Raw genomic sequence first — 23,824 nt, 5'->3', positions numbered from 1 at the left:
ATTCTGTCCAACTAGCCCAGTGTTGTCCAATAGAAATCACAGGTGAGGCTATGATGACACCATTTTAACCACATGCACTAATTTTAGTAGAAAACACCTTACACACAATGCAAATGTAAATATCCCTATCAACCACCATTCAGTAACCCACACTCACCATTTTACCAACACTCGCACAAAAAGGTTAAAGCTCACATGTATACAGTGCAAATATGAGTATTGAGATCATATGCACGATCGTGTCTATTGCTCTTATTAGAAATGCAATTAGCCATGTGTGGATAGTGGCCAATATACTAGAAAACACTGGTCTAGCTCGCCACTATCTGCTCCACCCTCATTACTGTTGTCACACAGCCCTTGTGGATTTAATGAGCTAATCAACCAGTACCCCAGACCCCACTCCTGTATCCCGCAGGCATTCCCCGAGCACTTGTTAAGCTGTGGGTGCTTCATTACATCATCCTTCGGGGTGCCCTTTTTCATCTTTGAGTTTTGCTTTTCTGTGGGAAGCACTTCCTTCTCCCCTACTGCTCATTATGTTTTAGTACCTGGAGACTGGCCATTTGTTTCTAGTGTCTTACTCTTCCTTAAAGTTTCCATTAGTGTTCAAAATAGTAGCTAGTAACATGGCCAATGGCTAGAAGTGGAACTCACAAAGAGAACCCCCTACCCAGCCTGCTTTAAGTCTTTGGCTAACCTTGCATCCTTTACATAGGAACATTCAGATTGTGCCTAGTCTGTACTTGAACTCTACAGTTTGATATGGCTTTTTATTTAGTTCTGTCAACGTGTGCAATTTTAGCCCTAGCAATCATTAGCTAAGTTCAACATTGTGGTTTAAAGGGCATTCAATAAACTTCACCTTGGTGTATCTTTTTATAAGAGGAAAGAGAGAACTTGGCATGTACCTCAATTGGGCAGCAGATTCAATGAGGAAAGACAGCTCAAGGACTGGAACACCAAACCAGGCGCTCACTTTATTCCAGTACACTTTAACCACTACGGAGGATACCAGAAATACATCAAGGGGACACTGGTGCTGGGGCAAGACATGACAGAGCTCAAAAACACGCAAGTACTTTCCCCACTAAGCATTTGGCTGGTCTATAATTTCCCTCATTCCTTCTCGAGGCTCAGCATGATCTAGTTACTCTCCAGGCCTCAGATACATGACTTGAGTTACAGCCATTTCTGTTTCTTCACCCATATCCTTGACACATTCCATCTCGTCCTGGTGCTATAAAGCTGAATGCACCCCCCCATGCCAAACAAGCCAAGTACAGAAGTTCCAACGCTAAGGTTTACAATTGCCTACTTCCTCAAACAAATGTGGAATACTCATTACACCAATCTTTAAAGAAACAGTGTGGCCTGCTCCTATGGGGAGGAGAATTTGGGATGTTCATTTCTTCGCAGGGGTGCTCTGAATATTTTAGTTTTGGATGTTTTTAACAAATCAAATGGGATTGCCGCAGAGAGACTTGTTTGTGTGTGTGTGTGGCAACACCGTCTGTACTGAACGTCAGTACAACCACATCGAACCATCTTCAGGAAGAATCACGTCCATCTAAGCAATCGTTCGGTTAGGTTCTCCGACGCAGTGACAGGTGCAGGCGCTTCCCTGTGAAAGTGCTGTAAGGACACCTGGGGGCTGTGCAGATCTCTGTTCAGAGAGTGAAGATTCCAAATAGGAAAATGTACCCCACTCCTTCAAACAGAGGCATCGGCCAAGTCCCGTAAAAAGGGCTTGCTCGCACTCTAATATACAAAACCTCTGAATACGTGTAAGATCTTTACACATTAAATTACAGATGGAGAACAATTTTTATTGGTTCAACATACACCAGAATTCACATTTGAACATGTGTGGAGTCAAACTAGAACAGTTGTGCTTACAATTAAATTACAGTTTGTCTTGTACACTTGGCAGCACAATACAACCCCCTGACTCAGTCAGTGCAACCCCCAAATGCAACATCTTTCATTGCTGGATATAAAAAAATCAAAAATTGTACACATGGTTATTTTTAAAAATAAAAGCAAAGTTACTCTCTCATTTCTCCATCTTCTTCTTCCTCTTCAACTCCTCTGATGTACAGAACATTGTTACACCTGTTCAACAAAAAGGAAATGGTCAGTGTCCAACAAGGCTTACCCCACTTAGTGTGGCCATGTTACTACCCTCACACTAAACGTAAATTAAATAGTAAAATGAGACAAGTCATCAGTACGGTTTAATTTCATTATCTCCAGTCACCAACTTTAAATAAAGAAATTAGGGTAAACCTACAGACAAAGAGTTGGAAGTATTCAAAGAAGTATTTGGCACGGTGCAAAGCCTGTTCATACCACTAACAGGCAGAGGCTCCACGGTCAACAAATGAGGTTAAGAGATAATATCAAGCTTAAAAAAAGAGGCTTACACAAATACAAGGAAAAGTGGAATGCAGCAGACTGGGAGAGCTATAAAAAGCAACAAAGAGCCACAAAGAAAGTAATAAGAGGTGCAAAAACTGAAATGAAACGGCGCAGATTAACCCCATTGAATACTGAAGGCCTTTAGAACTTGCATGTTTGTTAACTGCCAAAAATGATTGTGAGAAAAGGAATTATGAATAAAAAAATGATGCGGGGAATGGGCCCATTAAAGATAGGTGCAGGCAAGACTACAATCATAGACTAGTACAGCACAAAAGGAGGCCTTTCGACCATCGTGCCAGTGCCGGCTCTTTGAAAGATCTATCCAACTAGTCCCACTCTTTCCCCATAACCCTGTACATTTTAACCCTTCAAGTATTTATCCAATTCCCTTTTGAAAGGGATTATTGAATCTGCTTCCACCGCCCTTTCAGGCAGCACGTTCCAGATCACAACAACTCGCTGCATAAAAAAAATTCTCATCTCACTACTGGTTCTTTCGACAAATCGGTGTCCTCTGGTTACCGACCCCCCTGCCACCGCAAACAGTTTCTCCTCATTTACTCTATCAAAACCCTTCATGATTTTGAACACCTCGATTAAATCTCCTCTTAACCTTCTCTGCTCTCATGAGAATAACCCCAGCTTCTCTAATCTCGCCATGTAAATTAAGTCCCTCATTCCAGGTACCATTCTTGTAAATCTCCTTTGCACCCCGAGGCCTTGACATTCTTCCTAAAGAGCAGTTCCCAGAATTGAACACAATACTCCAGCTGGGGCCTAACCAGTGTTTTATAAAAGGTTTAGTATAGTTGCCTTGCTGTTGTACTCTGTGCCTCGGTTTATAAAACCAAGGATCTCATATGCTTTTTTTTTTTTTTAAATAAACAGCTTTCTCAACTTGTCCTGCCACCTTCAAGGATTTGTGCACATAAACCCCCAGGTCTCTCTGTTCCTGCACCCCCTTTAAAATTGTACCTTTTTAGTTTATATTGCCTCTCCTCATTCTTCCTATCAAAATGCATAATTTCACATTTTTCTGTGTTAAATTTCATCTCAGAGTCATAGAGTTATACAGCACAGAAAGAGGCCCTTCGGCCCATCATGTCTGCGCCGTCCATCAAGCCCTGTCCAGTCTAATCCCATTTTCCAGCATTTGGTCCATAGCCTTGTATGCAATGGCATTTCAAGTGCTCATCCAAATGCTTCTTGAATGTTGTGAGGGTTCCTGCCTCTACCACCCTTTCAGGCAGTGAGTTCCAGACTCCAACCACCCTCTGGGTGAAAAAGTTCCTCCTCAAATCCCCTCTAAACCTCCTGCCCCTTACCCTGAATCTATGCCCCCTTGTTATTGACCCCCCTACTAAGGGGAAAAGTTCCTCTTTATCTACCCTATCTATGCCCCTCACCATTTTGTACACCTCAATCAGGTCCCCCCTCAGCCTTCTTTGCTCCAAGGAAAACAACCCCAGCCTGTTTAGTCTTTCTTCATAGCTGAGGCGCTCCATCCCAGGTAACATCCTGGTGAATCTTCTCTGCACCCTCTCTAAAGCAATCACATCCTTCCTATAGTGAGGCGACCAGAACTGCACACAGTACTCCAGCTGTGGCCTCACCAGCGTTTTGTACAGCTCCATCATAACCTCCCTGCTCTTATATTCTATGCCTCGGCTAATGAAGGCAAGTATCCCATATGCCCTTTTAACCACCTTATCTACCTGATCCGCAGCCTTCAGGGATCTATGTACATGTACACCAAGGTCCCTCTGACCCTCTGTACTTCCTAGGGCCCTACCACTCAGTGTATTCCCTTGCCTTATTTGTCCGTCCAAAATGCATCACCTCGCACTTTTCAGGGTTAAATTCCATTTGCCACTTTTCCGCCCATCTGACCAACCCGTTTATATCGTCCTGTAGCCTGAGGCTTTCCTCCTCGGAATTTACCACCCCACCAATTTTCATGTCATCTGCGAACTTACTGATCATACCTTTTACATTCTCATCCAAATCATTTATGTAGATCACAAACAGCAAGGGACCCAGCACCGATCCCTGAGGTACCCCACTGGACACGGGCTTCCAGTCACAAAAGCAACCTTCGACCATCACCCTCTGCCTCCTGCCACTCAGCCAGTTTACAGAATCCCCACAATGCAGATAGAGGCCATTTCAGCCCATCGAGCCTGCACCGACACATATCCCACCCGATCCCCGTAACCCCTACACCAACACATATCCCACCCTATCCCCGTAACCCCACGTATTTAATCCCCCTAACACTAAGGGTCAATTTATCATAGCCAATCAACCTAACCCGCACATCTTTGGATCCAACGTGCCAAGGCACCCTGGATCCCATGGGCTCTTACCTTCTTGACCAGTCTCCTATGCGGGACTTTGTCAAAAGCCTTACTGAAGTCCATGTATACCACATCCACAGCATTTCCCTCATCCACACACTTTGTCACCCCCTCGAAAAATTCAATCAGATTGGTCAGACATGATTTACCCTTGACAAAGCCATGCTGACTATCCCCGATTAATCCTTGCCTCTCCAAGTGGAGACTAATTTTGTCCCTCAGAACTTTTTCCAATAATTTCCCTACCACAGATGTTAGGCTCACTGGCCTGTAATTCCCTGGTTTATCCCTGCTACCCTTCTTGAATAATGGTACTACGTTAGCTGTTCTCCAGTCCTCTGGTACATTCCCTGTGGCCAGAGAGGTTCTGAAAATTTGTGTCAGAGCCCCTGCAATCTCCTCCTTTGCCTCACACAGCAGCCTGGGATACATCTCGTCCGGGCCTGGGGATTTATCCACTTTTTGGCCTGCTAAAACCGCTAGTACCTCCTCCCTCTCGATGCTAATATGTTCAAGTATATCACAGTCCCCTTGCCCGATTTCTATGTCTACATCGTCTTCCTCCATAGTGAACACAGATGCAAAAAATTCATTTAAAACCCCGCCTACATCATCTGGCTCTACACACAGATTGCCACTTTGGTCCCTAATGGGCCCTACCCTTTCCCTGGTTATCCTCTTGCCCTTAATATACTTATAAAACATCTTAGGATTTTCCTCGCCAGTGTTATTTCATGGCCCCTCCTCGCTCTCCTAATTTCTTTTTTAAGTATGCCCCTGCACTTTTTATACTCCTCTAGGGCTTCCTCCGTCTTTAGTAACTGCCAAAAGCCCCCCTTTTGTTCCTAATGCATTTTTGTATATCCCTTGTCATCCAAGGTTCCCTTTGCTTGTTGGTACCACCCTTGACCTTCACGGGAACATGTTGGCGTTGTACTCTCTCTATTTCCCTTCTGAAAGTCTCCCACTGCTTTGATGTGGATTTTCCTATAAGTAGCTGCTCCCAGTCCACTTTGGCCAGATCCTGCCTTATCATATTAAAAATCGGCCTTCCCCCAATTTAGAACCCTTATTTCCGGGCCGTCTTTGTCTGTGTCTTTTTCCATGACCACCTTAAATCTCACCGAATTATGGTCACTGTCGCCAAAATGCTCTCCTACTGACACTTCCACCACTTGCCCGGCTACATTCCCTAGAGTTAGGTCCAGTACCACCCCCTCTCATAGGATTTTCTACACACTGGCTCAAAAAGCTCTCCTGGATGCACTTTAAGAATTCTGCACCCTCTAAGCCTTTCACACTCTGACTATCCCAATTAATATTGGGGAAGTTGAAATCCCCCACTATTATTACCCTATTATTTTCGCACTTCTGAGATTTGCCTACATATCTGTTCCTCTATCTCCCCCTGACTGTTTGGGGGCCTATAGTACACTCCCAGCAAAGTGCTTGCCCCCTTTTTGTTTTTAAGTTCTACCCATATGGCCTCATTAGAGGAACCCGCTAATATATCATCCCTCCTTACAGCAGTAATTGACTCCTTAATTAATATTGCAACACCCCCTCCCCTTTTACACCCCCCTGTCTCGCCTGAAGATTCTATACCCCGGAATATTGAGCTGCCAGTCCTGACCCTCCCTCAACCATGTCTCCGTGATAGCAACAATATCGTACTCCCACGTGTTCAACAACAACAACAACTTCAGTTCATCCACCTTATTTGCAAGACTCCTTGCATTAAAATAAATGCCTTCCAGCCTTGCCATATTCCCTTTTGCCTTCACATATTTGCTCTGCCTTCCCAGCAGACTTGTTTTTTCCTCTGCCACATGTCTGCCCATTTCACCAGGCTGTCTATGTCCTCCTGAAGTCTGTTACTATCCTCCTCACTGTTTACTACATTTCTGAATTTCGTGTAATCTTCAAACTTTGAATTTGTACCTGTATACCCAAGTCTAGGTTATTATTATATATCAAAGAGAGCAGTGGTCCCAACACCGACCCTGGGGAACACCACTGTATACTTCCCTCCAGTCTGAAAAACAACTGTTCACCACTACTCTCTGCTTTCTGTCCCTTTAGCAATTTTATATGCTGCCAATGTCCCTTTAATCTCATGGGCTTTTATTTGCTAATAAGTGTATTACAGGAAACTTTGCGCTATCCGGAGGTGAGCTATCCGGCAATCTGGAGCCACCAGCAAAAATCAGCCGCCGTTTTTCATTCTTTTTGTTTGTTTTTTTTGCTTTGTTTGAACAGTCAAGCTGTGCAAGGTCTGTAGCTATAGCAACAGCTTCAGCTAGAGCTTTAGGGCCACACCCGAGTGTTTAGAAGCTGTTGCTAAGCAACAGTGTTTGTTGTCAAATATGGAGATAAGAATCTCCGTATCTCTCAACATTAACTCTGGAGAGAACGGCAGCAGCTCAGTCCCGTGGGTGCCAGATAGCACAAAGTTTCCTGTATATGGTATTTTTATCAAATGCCTTTTGAAAGTCCATCAACTGCACTACCCTCATCAACCTTCTCCATTAGTTCATCAAAGAACTCGATCAAGTTAGTCAAACACTATCCTCCTTTAACAAATCTGTGCTGGCTGTCATTTATTCATCTATATTTTCCAAGTGACAATTAATTTTGTCTCGAATTATTGTCTCAAAGTTTCCCCACCACCGACGTTCGGCTGACTGGCCTGTATTTACCGGGTTTATCCCTCTCCCCTTTGCTGAACAGGGGTGTAACATTTGCAATCCTCCAGTCCTCTGGCACCACTCCCATATCTAAGGAGGATTGAAAGATTGTGGCCAGAGCCCGCTATCTCCACCCTTACTTCCCTCAGTCACCTAGGATGTATCCCATTCAGCCTAGGTGACTTTTCTACTTTGAGCACTGCCAAACTTAAGTATCTCCTCTCTATCTATTTTTATCCTATCCAGTTTCTGTACTACCTCCTCCTTTACTGCGACATTGGCAGCATCTTCTTTAGTGAAGACAGATGCAAAGTTCTCGTTTAGTACCTCGGCCATGCCCTCTGCCTCCACAAGACCTCCTTTTTGCTCCATAATTGACCCCACTCTTCTTTTGACTACCCTTTTACTATTTATGTTTATTTTTAAAAAGTTCCCATTTATGTTAATCTATTCTCATACTCTGCCCCTTTTATTTCCTTTTTCAGTTATCTGCTGCATTCTATATTCACCTTGATTCTCTACTGTATTATGAACCGGACGTCTATCATAAGCCTCCTTTTTCTATTTCCTTTTAATCTCTATATCTTTAGTCATCCAGGGAGCTCCAGCTTTGCATGCCCTTCCTTTCCCCCACATGGGAATGTGTCTATTCTGTACCCAAACCATCTCCTCTTTGAAAGCCTCCCATTGCTCATTTACTGTTTCACTGCCAATTTTTGATTCCAATCCACCTGGGCCAGATCCTCTTTCAACTCACTGAAATTAGCCCTCCCCCGTTTGAGTATTGACACATTTGATTGCACCTTGACCTTTTCCATAATTACTCTAAACCTAATGATATTGTGATCACTGCTTCCCAAATGCTCACCCACTGAAACTTGCCCCACTTCATTCCCCAGAACTCGATCCAGTACTGCTTCCTTCCTCGTTGGGCTGAAAACACACTGATCAAGAAAGTTTTCTTGTACACATTTCAGGAATTCCCGCTCCCCCTTACACTGTTATTTTTAATTGAAGTCCCCCATCTCACTACTACTCTTGCACCTTTCTGCAATTTGCCTGCAAAGTTGTTCCCATCTCCTACCCAACTATTTGATGGCCTACAGTATACACTCGGTAGTTTAATAGCTCCTCTATTGTTACTTATTTCTATCCAAATAAACGGTCTTCGACCCCTCAAGTACATCAACCCTTTCCAGTACTGTAACAGTATCTTTGATCAATACAGTCAACCCCCCTCCCTTTTTTTCTTTCTCTATCTTTGCAGCCAGGAATATTAAATTCCCAATCCTCCCCATGTTTGATCCAGGTCTTCGTTATTGCCACTATATCATAATCGCATGTGGCAATTTGTGCCTGCAGCTCACCTGCCTGATTTACCACTCCCGTACATTTATGCACATGCACTTCAAAACACATCCTAGTCTGCCTTGCATTTCACCCCTGCCTGATCCACTCTCTTTCTGAATTCATTATTCTAATACTGTTAGTTTCTCCCAGTCCTCTGTGCACCTTGTTTCTCCATTCTAATGTTTCATCCTGGTACTCCAATTATATAGGGCCTTGGTGAGACCACACCTCGAGTACTGTGTACAATTTTGGTCTCCTTACCTAAGGAAGGATATACTTGCCATAGAGGGAATGCAACGAAGGTTCACGAGATTGATTCCTGGGATGGCGGGACTGTCGTATGAGAAGAGATTGAGTAAACTAGGCCTGTATTCTCTTGAATTCAGAAGAATGAGAGGGGATCTCATTGAAGCATACAAAATTATTACAGGGCTTGATAGGGTGGATGCTGGGAGAATGTTTCCCTTGGCTGGGGAGTCTAGAAACAGGGGCCACAGCCTCAGGATAAAGGGTAGGCCATTCAGGACTGAGATGAGAAGAAATGTCTTCACAGAGGGTGGTGAATCTTTGGAATTCTCTACCCCAGAGGGCTGTGGAGGCTCAGTCATTGGGTATATTCAAAACAGAAGTCGATAGATTTCTGACTAGTAAGGGCATCAAGGGATATGGCGATAGGGCCGGTGAATGGAGTTGAGGCAGAAGATCAGCCCTGATCTCACTGAATGGCGGAGCAGGCTCGAAGGGCCGAATGGCCTACTCCTGCTCCTAGTTCTTATGTTATGTACTCTTCCCCCTGCCAAATTAGTTTAAACCTGCCCATCACAGCACTAGTTAACCTTCTCGCAAGGTCATTGGTCCCAGCTCTGTTGAGGTGCAACCCGTCCACCCTGAACAGGTCCCTCCTGCCTCAGAACTGGTCCCAATGCGCCAGGAATCTGAACCCCTCCCTCCTGTACCATTTCTCCAGCCACACATTAACCTGCTTCATAATGGTAAATAAGGATATGACAGGCTTGTTAAACGAATACTTTGCATCCGTTTTCACGGTGCAGGAAGAGGACAAAATATCAGTGGTACAAGGAAACCTAAAAATAAGTTATGGGGAGACATTTAATGGGTTTAATGCAAGTTTTAAAAAATGGCAATGAAGAAAATAATGGGGCTCAAAATTGAAAAATCTCCAATACCTGATGTATTACCCAGGGTATTAAAAAAAATAGGTGAGGAAATTGCAGACGCAGTACTCATATCATCCAAAGCTCTCTAGATTCAGGAATTGTGCCTTTGGATTGGAAAATTGCAAATGACACTCCATTATTTAGGATAGGAGGGAGCAACCAGGTAACTACAGACCTGTCAGTTTAACATCAAATTTTAGGGACGTTACTGGAATCTATCAGAAACAAATACCAGTTGATCAAAGATAATTCACATGGAATTGTGATGGGTAGGTCATGTCTGACTAATCTAATTAAAGTTTTTGATGAGGTCACTAACATGGTGGATAGGGGAGTGTCTACGGATATTGTCTATATAGAATTCTAGAAGCCATTTGATGAGGGTCTGCACACGAGGTTATTAGCAAAAACGAGAGCGCACGGAATTGGAAGTAACCTTGCGACATGGGCTGGTAATTAAGAGGTAGGAGACAGAGTAGGGATAAAGGGTTTGTTCTCTGATTGGTGGGACATGACAAGTAGTGTTCCCCAGAGGTCTGTACTGGGGCCTCAGCTTCTCACCATATATTTCAATGACTTAGATGAAGGAAGAGAGTTGTACGTCCAGGTTTGCAGATGATACTAAGATAGGAGGCACAGTAACTTGTGCAGAAGAGAGAAGGACGTTACAAAGGGACATAGACAGACTAAGTGAGTGGGCAAAACTGTGGCAGATGCAGTTCAATGTGGGGAAGCGTGACATGATCCACTTTGGATTCGAGAAAGATACATCGGAATATTTTCTTGAGAAACTAGGAGCTGTGGATGAGCAAAGGGATTTGGGTGTCCATGTACACATCACTAAAAGCTAGTGCACAGATACAAAAAGTAATCAAAAAGGCTAATGGAATGTTGACCATTAGATCAAGGCGGTTGGATTTCAAAAGTGAGGACCTAATGCCTCAGTTGTAGAGCGCTCTGGTCAGACCCCCATCGGGAGCATTGCATTCAGTTCAGGGCCCCGCACCTCAGGAAGGATAGATTGGCCTTGGAGGGAGTGCAATGCAGGGTCATCAAAATACCAGGGCTTAACAAGTTAAATTGTGAGAACCGGTTGCATAAACTTGGGTTATAGCCCCTGGAGTTGGAAGGGTGATGGGTGATCAAATCGAGGTGTTTAAAATGATTAAGCGATTTGATAAGGAAACTATTTCCTCTGGTGGGGGAATCCAGAATAAGAGGGCATCATCTTAAAATTAGAGCTAGGCCGTTTAGGAGTGAAATCAGAAAGCACTTTTTCCACAGTAGAAATCTGGAAGTCTCCGCCTTGCCCCCCCCCTCCAAATGGTTGTGGATGTTGGGGGTCAATTGAAATTTTCGAGATTGAGGTCGACAGATTTTTGTCAGGAAGGGTATCAAGGGATGTGGAGCAAAGGAGGGACAACGGAGCCGAGGTACAGATCAGCCTGATCTAACTGAACTGCGGAACAGGGCCACGGGCAATGTTTACCGTCATTTTTTTTGGGTGCACAGCCTCTTTGCGGCCCAGTCACAGGTTCACGCACGCGCGGGCTTGAACAGAGGAAAAGTTGGTCCTGGGCTGCACGAGACTGGCAGAGAGCTGTGCAGTTTATGGGGAACAGTGGTTAAGAGGCTGAATAGGCTACTCCTATTCCTAATTTTAACGTTATACCCCTTGTGGACTCCCCACCAGAGGAAATAGTTTCTCTATCTACCCTATCAAATCCTTTAATCATCTTAAAACACCTCAATCAGATCACCCCTTAAATCCTTTTGTTCTGCACGTGCCTATGATTTCCAGACTTTTAATTAATGGGGACGTGAAAAATTCTAGCCAACGTGCAGAAAGACTGCAGAGGCAAATGCCCGCTGGCACAAACCTATGCTTTCAGTTAAGTGTCAATTAACACATTCAACATTAATAAAGCAAGCAAGGGAAGAAGTCAGTTAGACAACAGGCTTTCACCTCAGGTCGTGGATTCAAAGCCAGCCCAGTCGGAGGGGATGAAAACCTCTGTAGCCTGTTAATTGCCAGGATCCTGCCCGAAGTGAGTGCCCTGCTGAACAGAGACCCACAGGATCAAACTGTTCCCAATTTCTTATCTAACCGGCAGAAATAGGGCAGCCAAGGTGGGAAGTGGAAAAGTCTTACACTGGTGGAATGGCTATTCTGAATTTGGGGCTGGGACAGAGTAAAGGTCACTTCACTCTACAGTCAACCTAGGAGTGCCTGATGCTGGCACAGGAGGCCCGAAACAAAAGTGTTTCATTTCCTATCAACAGAACTCACCTAGATCAACATAAAAGCAGTAAATAAAAATCAATTAGATTAATAAACCTAAAATGAGCATATTCTCTGAAGAAGCATTTTCAAAAAAACATTGCTTGAACTCACTATCACTGATGAACATTTAATCCATGGGCTTTGATTCAAACAATCGCTGACAGGGCCAGAAGCCAGCGATGTTACTGATCACACACAACAGGTCCAGTTAAAAGATCCCTTTACGTGTCCAGTTGTGAATTATAGTAAAATAATTCTTACCTTATAAGGACTTCTCCAAGATGACCCGCTAAAGCACCATCAATATATTCTTCTGTATTCGCCAGCTTGAACAAGAGCAAAATGATGTTTTCTCCTGTTAAATGCTACGTGGGTCAAAAATCTGTACTGTGCATAGAATCATAGAAGTTTACGGCACAGAAGGAGGCCATTCAACCCATCGTGTCTGTGCCAGCCGAAAGAGCTCTCCAGCCTAATCCCACTTTCCAGCTCTTGGTCTGGAGCCTTGCAGGTTATGGCACTTCAAGTGCATTTCCAAGTACTACTTCAACGTGATGAGGGTTTCTGCCTCTACCAACCTTTCAAGCAGTGCGCCCAGACCCCCACCACCCTCTTACTTTAAATCTATGCCCCCTGGTTATTGACCTCTCTGCTAAGGGAAACAGGTCCTTCCTAACCACTATCTAATTTTATACACAATTAAAGTCTCCCCTCAGCCTCCTCTGCTCCAAAGAAAACAACCCCAGCCTATCCAATCTTCCCTCATAGCTAAAGTTCTGCAGTCCTGGCAACATCCTCGTAAATCTCCTCTGTACCCTCTCTAGTGCAATCACATCTTTCCTGTAATGTGGTGACCAGAGCTGTACGCAGTGGAATACACTGAAGGAAATCAGTATGGAGATGGATAATATTTTTCCCCATTTAACAAAACAGTACACCGGCTGCTTGGATCAGCCTTGTGCATAGCCTCCATACATGGGGGCAAGCTCCATACAGCTTGGAGGGAAATGATTTATTCCAAGTTTCCCTCACTCACTGACACAGGGTCCCAGTGCTGCTTTGAACCAGATACCAAGAGGCCACCAGGCTCTGGGAGTCTGCTTCAAAGCTGTGCTGGGAGACACAGCACTCTCGAGTTCACAGCAGTGTAACCAAGACCAGGAGCGCAGCAGAACAGGTCAAGGGTTTACTCAGCACAGACATTTCATGACTGCACATCCACCAAGACAACTGGCCCACAGCGCAGCACGTGAACTTCTAGCGATATAGGTAAATCCCAGATAAATGATATCCAAGGTGAACAAACATTTGAAAAAAAAGGGTTCTGTCTCTAAATGCTTGTTAGTTAAAATAGAGATAGCTACAGGTGTTATCACACCGTTTAAATATTCCAGTGAACCAGACAGCAAAATACAGATTTACTTTACACAACTGCACATCTTACAGTACAGGTTATACATCTTACAGTACAGGTTATACAGTATGACTTACAAATTCAGCAATCAACTGTTATAATTAGCAGATTGAAAATTAGTGCATGTGGCTGAAACAGTGTCGCCGTAGCCTCACCATGGCTAATCAGTGATATCTATTGGACAACACTGGCCCAGTAATGGAAGTGCCGATTTATTCCTTACCTGCATGTTCATATATCCATCAACTGACACCAAGTAGCCCTTGTATTCCATTCCCCACTTCAACTTCACCATGACCGGTTTGCCAGTCAACCCATTGAGGAAGGGCTTTGGATTCAAAGGTAAACTCTGGGTGAGGAAAAAAAGTGCAATCAGAAGGGGACCTGACTTCCACTAAATGATGGTCCAGTCCAGCAAATCCCCAGCATGTTACTGTATCCCAAATTGAGATCATCTCAGCATCCCATACAGGAAGAGGGACAGACCACTTGGGGAGAGGGGTGGGGGAGGACAGATCACCCGGGGGGGGGGAAAGACAGACAGATCACCGGGTTTGATCGGAGGATGTAACTGATAGAATAGATAAGGGAGAACCAGTGGATGTGGTGTATTTGGACTTGCAGAAGGCTTTCGATAAGGTCCCGCATAAGAGATTAGCGTATAAAGTTAAAGCACATGGGATTGGGGGTAAGGTACTGACTTGGATAGACAACTGGTTGGCAGACAGGAAGCCAAGAGTTGGAATAAACGGGTCTTTTTCCAAGTAGCAGGCAGTGACTAGTGGGGTACCGCAGCGATCGGTGCTAGGACCCCAGCTATTCACAATATATATTAATGATCTAGACGAGGGAACTAGATGTAATATCTCCAAGTTTGCAGATGACACAAAGCTGGGCGGGAGTGTGTGCTGTGAGGAAGATGCAGAGAAACTCCAGTACGATTTGGACAGGTTGGGTGATTGGGCAAATGCATTATAATGTGGATAAATGCGAGGTTATCCACTTTGGTGGCAAAAACAGGAAGGCAGATTATCTGAACGGCAATAGATTGGGAAAAGGGGAAGTGCAACTAGACCTGGGTGTCCTTGTGCACCAGTCACTGAAGGCAAGCATGCAGGTCCAGAGAGTGGTGAACCTGTGGAATTCTCTACCACAAAAGGCAGTTGAGGCCAATTCATTAAATATATTCAAGAAGGAGTTAGATATATTTCTTAAGCCTAAGGGATCAAGGGATATGCGGAGAAAGCAGGGACAGGGCACTCAATTTGGATTATCAGCCATGATCTCATTAAATGGCAGAGCAGGCTCGAGGGGCCGAATGGCCTACTATGTTTCTATGTTTTTTTTGGGGGGGGGGGGGAAGGGAAGGGAAGAGACACAGGACAGGACAGATAAGGGGGCTGGGGGGGGAAAGAGAGAGAGAGACAGAGAGATCACGGGGGGGGGGGGGGGGGGGCGGGAAGAGGACATATCACCCGGAGGGGAACAGACCGTCCGGGGGGGGGGCGGTAGACGACAAGTCACCCGGGGGGGGGGGGGGGGGGAAGAGACAGAATACCAGGGGGGGGGGAAAGAGGACACATCACCGGGGGGAGGGGCGGACCTGGCCGCTCTCCAAGCGCTCGGCGCGGCTGTGGAGCAAACTCGGGCCCCACAGCAGCCTCAGGGACTAGGCCGCGCCCGGCGTGGCGCCACCGGCACGGGTAGGGGCGAGCGCGGGCCGAGCTCCGGGACCGCCAGGGCCTCCTCCCTCCTCAGCCCCGAGCAGCACCACCCCGGGCCGGGCCCCGCGGACTTACCATGACTGCGGGCGGGCGGACAGGCGGCTCCGGGAGCGCGGGCAAAGCACAGCACGCGCCGAGAGCGGGGACTGCTGGGACAGCGCGCACTCTCACCCCTCACCCCGCCCGCTCATTGGACAGCACCCGGCCAGCCGCGTTACCTTAGAGACCGTCACATACCATCAATATCCGATTGGACCATCGGCCTATTTATACACAGATCTTTATACAACTTGTATTTATATGCCTTTAATGTAGTAAAACGTCCCAAGGCGCTTCACAGCAGAATTATCGGACAACATTTGGCACCGATCCACAGAAGGATAAATTAGGGCAGGTGACCAAAAGAGGTAGGAATTAAGGAGAAGGAGGAAAGTGAGGCGGAGAGGTGTAGGGAGGGAATTCCAGAGCTCTGGGCCCAGGCAACAGAAGACACGGCCACCAATGGTTGAGCGATTATAATCAGGGATGCTCAAGAGGGCAGAATTACAGGAGCACAGATATCTTGGGGGTTGTAGGGCTGGAGATTACAGAGATAGGGAGGAGCGAGGCCATGGAGGGATTTGAAAACAAGGATGAGAATTTTAAAATCAAGGCGCTGCTTAACCGGGAGCCAATGTAGGTCATCGAGCACAGGGGTGATGGGTGAACGGGACTGGGTGCGAGTTAGGACACGGGCAGCCGAGTTTTGGATGACCTCAAGTTTACGTAGGGTGGAATGTGGGAGGCCAGCCAGGAGTGCGTTGGAATAGTCAAGTCTAGAGGTAACAAAGGCACGGATGAGGGTCTCAGCAGCGGATGTGCTGAGGCAAGGGCGGAGACGGGAGATGTTACGGAGGTGGAAATAGGTAGTCTTGGTGATGGCGCGGATATGTGGTCAGAAGCTCGTCTCTGGGTCAAATACAACACCAAGGTTGCAAACAGTCTGGTTCAGCCTCAGGCAAGAAGAGGGATGGAGTCGGTGGCTAGGGAACCGAGTTTGTGGCGGGAACCAAAGACTATGGAGATCTTTATATATCATAGAGTCCCAAATACCATGTTGATCTTTATTTACCACACAGAGTTCTTTATATACCATAGAGATCTTTAATTTCCATAGAGACCCAAATAACATAGAAACCATTATACACCATAGACCTCTAAGTACCATAAAGACCTTTATGTACCATATACATCTTCATATACCATGGAGACCCTTATATCCCATAGGAATCTTTATATACCATTGAGATGTTTGTGTACCATAGAGACCTCTATATAATCATATAGACCCTTATATACAATAGAGAACCTTGTATACCATAGAGATCTTTATATACCACAAAGACCCTATATGCCATAGAGACCCACCATAGAGATCTTTGTATACCATAGAGATCCTTATATACTATAGAGACCCTAATATACCATAGATAGTTTTATATACCATAGCGACCCTAATATACCATAGATAGTTTTATATACCATAGCGACCCTAATATACCATAGTGGTCTCAATAAACCATATATAGGAACAGGAGGAGGCCGTTCAGCCCCTTGAGCCTGTTCTGCCATTCAATGAGATCATGGCTGATCTGTAATTCTCATCTCCATCCACCTGCCTCAGCTCCATATCCCTTTGCCAACAAAAATCTATCGATCTCAGATTTATAATTATTAATAATTGAGCTAGCATCTACTGCTTTTGTGGGAGAGAGTTCCACACTTCTACCACCCTTTGCGTGAAGAAATGTTTCCTAACTTCTCTCCCGAATGGCCTGGCTCTGATTTTAAGGTTACGTCCCCTTGTCCTGGACTCCCCCACCAACGGAAAAAGTTTCTTTCTCTCTACCCTATCAATTCCTTTCAAAATCCTAAAAACCTCAATCAAATCCCCCTCAGCCTATATTCCAGGGAATACATGCCTAGTTTATGTAATCTCGCCTCATAATCTAACCCATGGAGCCCTGGTATCATTCTGGTGAATCTGCGCTGCACTGCTTCCAAGGCCAATATATGCTTTCTAAGGTGCGGTGCCCAGAACTGTACCCAGTGCTCCAGACGTTTTCTAACCAGGGCTTTGTGTGCTGTAGCAAAACTTCCTCCCCTTTATATTCCAGGCCTCTAGTTATAAAGGTTAACATTTCATTAGCATTTTTGATTTTTTTGTACCTGACGACTACATTTTAGTGATCTGTGTACATGGACCTCTAAATCTCTTTGGACCTCCACCATTCCTAGCTTTTCACCATTTAAGTAGTACTTGGATCTATCCTTTTTTTGTTCTAAAATGAATAACCTCACACTTAGCTGCGTTAAAATCCATCTGCCACAGTTTTGCCCACTCAATCTATCAATGTCTCTTTGTAATTTTATTCACCCATCTACACTACTTACTATGCCACCAATCTTTATGTTATTGGTAAACTTGGCTATATGGCTCTCTATTGCGTTATCTAAGTCATTAATGAATATGGGGCGCGAAATTCGGTAGCGCCCCGTTTCAGGGCAGTAACGCTGGCAAGGCAGGACAGCCTACACCCAGCGAGGAAGTCCCGCCCTGGCCGCGAAATTCACCTTACCGCCCAGGAAGTGGAACATAATGTCGGGCGTTCCACTTGCTGGTGCGGCGGTAACTGAGGCAATGTTGGGGCGAGAGAGCGCTGCCACGTTTCAACACCCCTCCCCTTCAGTTAGGGCCGTTGCGCACTCTGCAGGGCCTCCGATGGCCCACACTCGGCCACCAGGGCGGTGTGGTGCCATGGCAGCAACCCGGCGCCGAGACGTGGTGCCGGGCTGCGTGATGGCGGCCAGGGCCTCACCACGGTCCACCGCAGAAGGCCGACCTGGAGGTCAGCCAAGAAGAGAAAATCGCGGCGTGGCTCGCGGCCACACCTCCCCTTTAACTACTGCCCCGCGAGCAGAGGTCGGCCCGGCTCACGATCTGCGAGGCTGGCGCTGACACTGCCCGTGGTAGCCTCGCGGGGCGCAGCCAAATTTCTGCCACGGTAAGTGTGATGTCATCGTTGGAAGCGCAGCGCTATCGGGTAACGCCTCAGCAACGCCCCACTGAATTTCTCGGGAGGTGCTTTTTTCGCCCCTCCCCATCCCGCGATAACCCCTTTGCGCCCCGTTAGTGCCCTCCGGAGATGTTAACGGCAGGCGCAAAGGAGACGAATTTCACCCCATGGTGAATAGTCCAGGGCCCAGCACAGATCCTTGTGGGACACCACTAGTCACTTCAATCCAATTCAAGTATGTACCCATTATCCCTACACTCTGTCTTTTTACTACCACATAACCTATCTCCTAACCAGGTCAATAATTTCAATTCCATGAGCTTTAATTTTAGCTAACAATCTCTTCTGTGCAACCTTAACGAATGTCTTCTGGAAATCTATATAAACTACATCCATAGACATTCCACTGTCTACTACTTTAGTTACTTCCTCAAAAATTCAATTAGGTTATATACCATAGAGACCCTTATACGACCACCAAACGTCCCTTCCTGGCCCCCATCTTAGCTGACATTGTTAACGGTTCTCTCTCCTCAGCTACTGTCCCCCTCCTCTTCAAATTTGCCATCATCACCCTTGTCTCCTCTGTCCTTGAAACTACCGCCCCATCTCCAACCTCCCTTTCTTCTCCAAAGTCCTTGAACGTCTTGTCATCTCCCAAATCCGAGCCCATCTTTCCCACAACTCCATGTTTGAACCTCTCCAAACAGGTTCCGCCCCAGCCAAAGCACTAAAACGACCCTTATCAAAGTCACAAATAACATCCTATGTGACTGTGACCGTGCAGTCTGCAGCCTTTGACACGGTCGACCACACCATCCTCCTCTGATTTCCAGCTGGGTGGGACTGGCCTCACCTGGTTCCATGCTTATCTATCCAGTCGTAGCCAGAGAATCACCTGCAATGGTTTCTCTTCCCACTCCCATCATTCGAAAACACAATGCCAGGTTCCACATGTACGCTGATAACACCCAGTTCTACCTCACCACCAGCTCTCTTGACCCCTGCACTGTATCTGATTTGTCACTGTTTGTCCGACATCCAGTATTGGATGAGCAGAAATATTGGGAAGACCAAAGCCATTGTCTTCGGACCCTGACACAAACTCCGCTCCCTAGCTACCGAATCCATCCCTCTCCCTGGCCACTGTCTGAAGCTGAACCAGACTGTTCGTAACCGTGGCGTCCTATTTAACCCTAAGCTGAGCTTCTGACCCCCATATCTGCTCCATCACTGAGACCGCCTACTTCCACCTCCCTCTCCGCCCTTGCCTCAGCTCATCTGCTGCTTAACCCTCATCCATGCCTTTGTTACCTCTAGACTTGACTATTCCAACGCACTCCTGGCTGACCTCCCACATTCTACCCTATGTAAACTTGAGCTCATCCAAAACTCGGCTATCCGTGTCCTAACTCGCACCAAGTCCCGTTCACCCATCACCCCTGTGCTTGCTGACCTACATTGGCTCCCGGTCCGGCAACACCTCAATTCTCCTCCTTGTTTTCAAATCCCTCCGTGACCTTGCATCTCCCTATCGTTGTAACCTCCGCCAGTCCCACAACCCTCTGAGATCTCTGAGTTCCTCCGGCCTTTTGTCCATCCCCCGATCCTTTCACACCACCACTGGCGGCCGTGCCTTCAGCTGCCTGTGACCTAAGCTCTGGAATCCCCTCCCTAAACCTCTCCACCTCACTCTCCTCCTGTGAGACTCTCCTTAAAACCTACGTCTTTGACCAAGAATGTCCTAATATCTCCTTATGTGGCTCAATGTCAATTTTGTCTGATTATGCTCCTGTGAAGCACCTTGGGATGTTTTACTAAATTAAAGGTGCTATTTAAATGTGAGCATCGTTACAGCACAGTAGGAGGCCATTCAGTCCTTCGAGTCCGTGCCGGCTCTCTGCAAGAGCAATTCAATTGGTCCCACTCCCCCGCCCTTTCCCCGTATCCCTGCAATTTTTTTTCCTTCAGGTACTTATACAATTCTCTTTTGAAAGCCACAATTGAATCTGCCTCCACCACCCTGTCAGGCAGTGCATTCCAGATCATAACCACTCGCTGCGTGAAAAAGTTTTTCCTCATGTCGCCTTTGGTTCTTCTGCCAATCACCTTAAATCTGTGTTCGCTGGTTCTTGACCCTTCCGCCAATGGGAACAGTTTCTCTCTATCTACTCTGACTAGACCCCTCATGATTTTGAATACCTCTATCAAATCTCCTTTCAATCTTCTCTGCTCTAAGGAGAACAACCTCAGTTTCTCCAGTCTATCCACGTAACTGAAGTCCCTCATCCCTGGAACCATTCTTGTAAATCTTTTCTGCACCCTCTCTAAAGCATTCACATCCTTCCTAAAGTGCAGTGCCCAGAATTGGACACAATACTCCAGTTGTGGCTGAGCCAGTGTTTTATAAAGGTTCAGCATAACTTCCTTGCTTTCATACTCTGCCTCTATTTATAAAGAGATGAGGAGGAATTTCTTCACTCAGAGGGGTGTGAATCTTTGGAATTCTCTGCCCCAGAGGGCTGTGAATGCTGAATCTTTGAGTATATTCAAGGCTGAGATAGATAGAATTTTGGACTCTAGGGGAATCAAGAAATATGGAAATCGGGCGGGAAAGTGGAGTTGAGGTCGGTGGTCAGCCATGATCTTACTGAATGGCGGAGCAGGCTCAAGGGGCCATATGGCCTACTCTGCTCCTATTTCTTATGTTCTTATGTTATGAAGCCCAGGATCCCATAAGCCTTTTTAACCGCATTCTCAACCTGCCCTGCCACCTTCAAAGATTTGTGCACATACACCCCCAGGTCTCTCTGTTCCTGCACCCCCTTTAGGATTGTACCCATTAGTTTATATTGCCTCTCCTCATTCTTTCTACCAAAATGTATCACTTTGCACTTTTCTGCGTTAAATTTCATCTGCCATGTGTCCGCCCATTCCACCAGCCTGTCCTCTTGAAGTCTATCACTATCCTCCTCACTGTTCACTATACTTCCAAGTTTTGTGTCATCTGCAAATTTTGAAATAGTGTCCTGTACACCCAAGTCTAAGTCATTAATATATATCAAGAAAAGCAGTGGTACTAGTACCGACCCCTGGGGAACACCACTGCATTCCTTCCTCCAGTCCGAAAAACAACCGTTCACCACTACGCTCTGTTTCCTATCACTTAGCCAATTTTGTATCCATGCTGCCACTGTCCCTTTTATTCCATGGGCTTCAACTTTGCTGGCAAGCCTATTATGTGGCACTTTATCAAATGCTTTTTGGAAGTCTATTCAACCGCATTGCCCTCATCAACCCTCTCTGTTACCTCATCAAAAAATTCAATCAAGTTAGTTAAACACGATTTGCCTGTAACAAATCTGTGCTAGCTTCCCTTAATTAATCCATACTTGTCCAAGTGGCCGTTAATTTTGTCCCGGATTATCATTTCTAAAAACTTCCCCACTACCAAGGTTGAGCTGACTGGCCATAGAGATATTTATGTGCAGAAGGAAAAGTTGGCCACATTTGGGGGCTGTGAATGGCCACATAAGTACCCATGACCAGAGTTTGGTTGGAATGCTTTGCATTAGCAGGGTGAAGTTAAATGAAGTTAAATCCATCGGGTAAAATGATAGGCAGACTCGGCCCTTGTTTCTTGTCTTTATTTCAATGTTACAGTGTGATAAGCAGGTGTAATGAAATCTGTTTGTCTTGATCCTGTATTCGTTTTGCACTCATGTATATTACCCTCCCCCACTGTGTATAGTTTCACTTCCTCTTTCCCGACTAACCTGGGAGGTTCCAGGTCTTGGCTCTTGGCTCCGCCCCTGACTTCTCTTACATAAAGATTCCAGGATCTGTATGACTCATTCCTGTGAACCAGTCGGCGTGTTGAGATGTTAGCTCTGATCTTAGTGATTAAAAGCCAACTTGTTTAAGTCTATAACTTCTAGTTTTGTGGCTATTGAAGGCCCATCAATTTTAATCACTAAAGAATACTAGGATGGATCGACTCCTAAAACCAGAGCGTCTGGACCTGGATCCACATTCTGCTGAAGCATCAAATCAATTTGGACACCGGCTCAAATGCTTCGAACTCTTCGCGGGGGCCTCATCCGCTAGCGAGGTAGATAAACTGAGTCTACTGACTACTCGCGTAAGTCATCGAATTTATTCGTTCATCCGGGACGCCACCTCTTACACGGAGGCCATCACTATCCTGAAGGCCCAATACCAGAGGCCGGTAAACGAAGTGTACGCCAGACATCTGCTGGCTACACGCAGGCAGCGACCAGAGGAATCAATGGACGATTTCTTACAGGGCCTAAAGGACCTGGTCCGGGACTGTAACTGCAAGGCCGTGACGGCCAACGCGTACTCTGACGAATTGGTCCGCGATTCCTTCACCACGGGCCTCAAATCGAATTATATCCGGCAGAGACTGCTGGAGAAGGAGGTCCTGGACTTAAAAAAGGCAGTGGCCACTGCGCGATCGCTGGACGTGGCCCAGAAAAACTCTGACTCTTATTCTTCCAGCCATGCGGCCCTCACCGCCTCGTGTGCGCCGAGGGGGCCGCCATCTTGGAATCAGCCATCTTCCCCATCCAGGTCTCAGACCAGCTCTACACCGCCGGAGTCCCCACACAGAAGTTCACCCAGGAGTCCTACTACAGCGGCAATGTCTCGAGGCCCGAAATGCTACTTCTGCGGCCAGGCCAAGCACCCCAGACAACGATGCCCAGCGAAGGACACTACATGCTTCAAATGTAAGAAAAAGGGGCATTTTAGCAAAGTCTGCAGGGGGAATCCGATTTCCAACTCCGTCACCGCCTCGTGCGTGCCGTGCGGGCCGCCATCTTGGGATCCGCCATCTTTTCCCGACTCAACGGCCGCCCAGGGCCCAACAGTGGCTTCGATCACGGTGGATCAATCCAGGCCACACCCGTTGACAAAATCCATGATGGACATACAGGTAAACGGGAATTTAATGAAATGTTTAATTGACTGTGGGAGTACCGAGAGTTTTATCCACCCTAGCCTGGTACGGCGGCACTCATTAACGGTAACCCCTACACGGAGCAGAATTGCTATGGCTGCTAAGCCCCACACTTCGGACATTTTGGGCTACTGTGTGGTAACACTGACTGTAAAAGGCACGGACTACAAGGATTTTAAACTCCTCGTGATGCCAGAACTCTGTGTTAATGTAATCTTGGGCCTGGACTTCCAGTGCCACCACGAAAGTGTCACGCTAGCATATGGCGGGTCCCAGCCGCCACTCACAGTCTGTGGCCTATCAACCTTAAAAATCAGCCCGCCCTCTTTATTCGCTAATCTCGCTCCGAACTGTAGGCCCATAGCGACC

At 46.2% G+C, this 23,824-nt stretch overlaps 1 protein-coding gene across 1 annotated transcript; it reads right to left on the bottom strand.

Moving 5' to 3' along the window:
- Positions 1-1,808: 1,808 nt before the first annotated feature.
- snrpf (small nuclear ribonucleoprotein polypeptide F) lies at positions 1,809-15,608 on the bottom strand. The gene is made up of 4 exons (XM_086009881.1): positions 15,494-15,608; positions 13,918-14,043; positions 12,542-12,606; positions 1,809-2,115 (listed from the first exon to the last, which is right to left on the bottom strand). Exons 1-4 carry the CDS (start codon positions 15,494-15,496, stop codon positions 2,049-2,051), a joined length of 261 nt encoding a protein of 86 aa, XP_085866007.1. The 5' UTR covers positions 15,497-15,608; the 3' UTR covers positions 1,809-2,048.
- Positions 15,609-23,824: the final 8,216 nt, after the last annotated feature.

The sequence above is a fragment of the Somniosus microcephalus genome, chromosome 17, assembly GCF_052327205.1.
Source record: "Somniosus microcephalus isolate GS21.2 chromosome 17, FLI_Smic_1.0, whole genome shotgun sequence".
Lineage (NCBI taxonomy): Eukaryota > Metazoa > Chordata > Chondrichthyes > Squaliformes > Somniosidae > Somniosus > Somniosus microcephalus.
This window is presented reverse-complemented; position numbering and strand designations above follow the sequence as displayed.

Coding starts and splice junctions, on each gene's coding strand:
- snrpf (XM_086009881.1), bottom strand. Junction 12,607..13,917: donor ATGGATATATGAACATGCAG/GTAAGGAATAAA, acceptor CTCTTGTTCAAG/CTGGCGAATACAGAAGAATA. Junction 2,116..12,541: donor CTTGGAGAAGTCCTTATAAG/GTAAGAATTATT, acceptor TTTGTTGAACAG/GTGTAACAATGTTCTGTACA.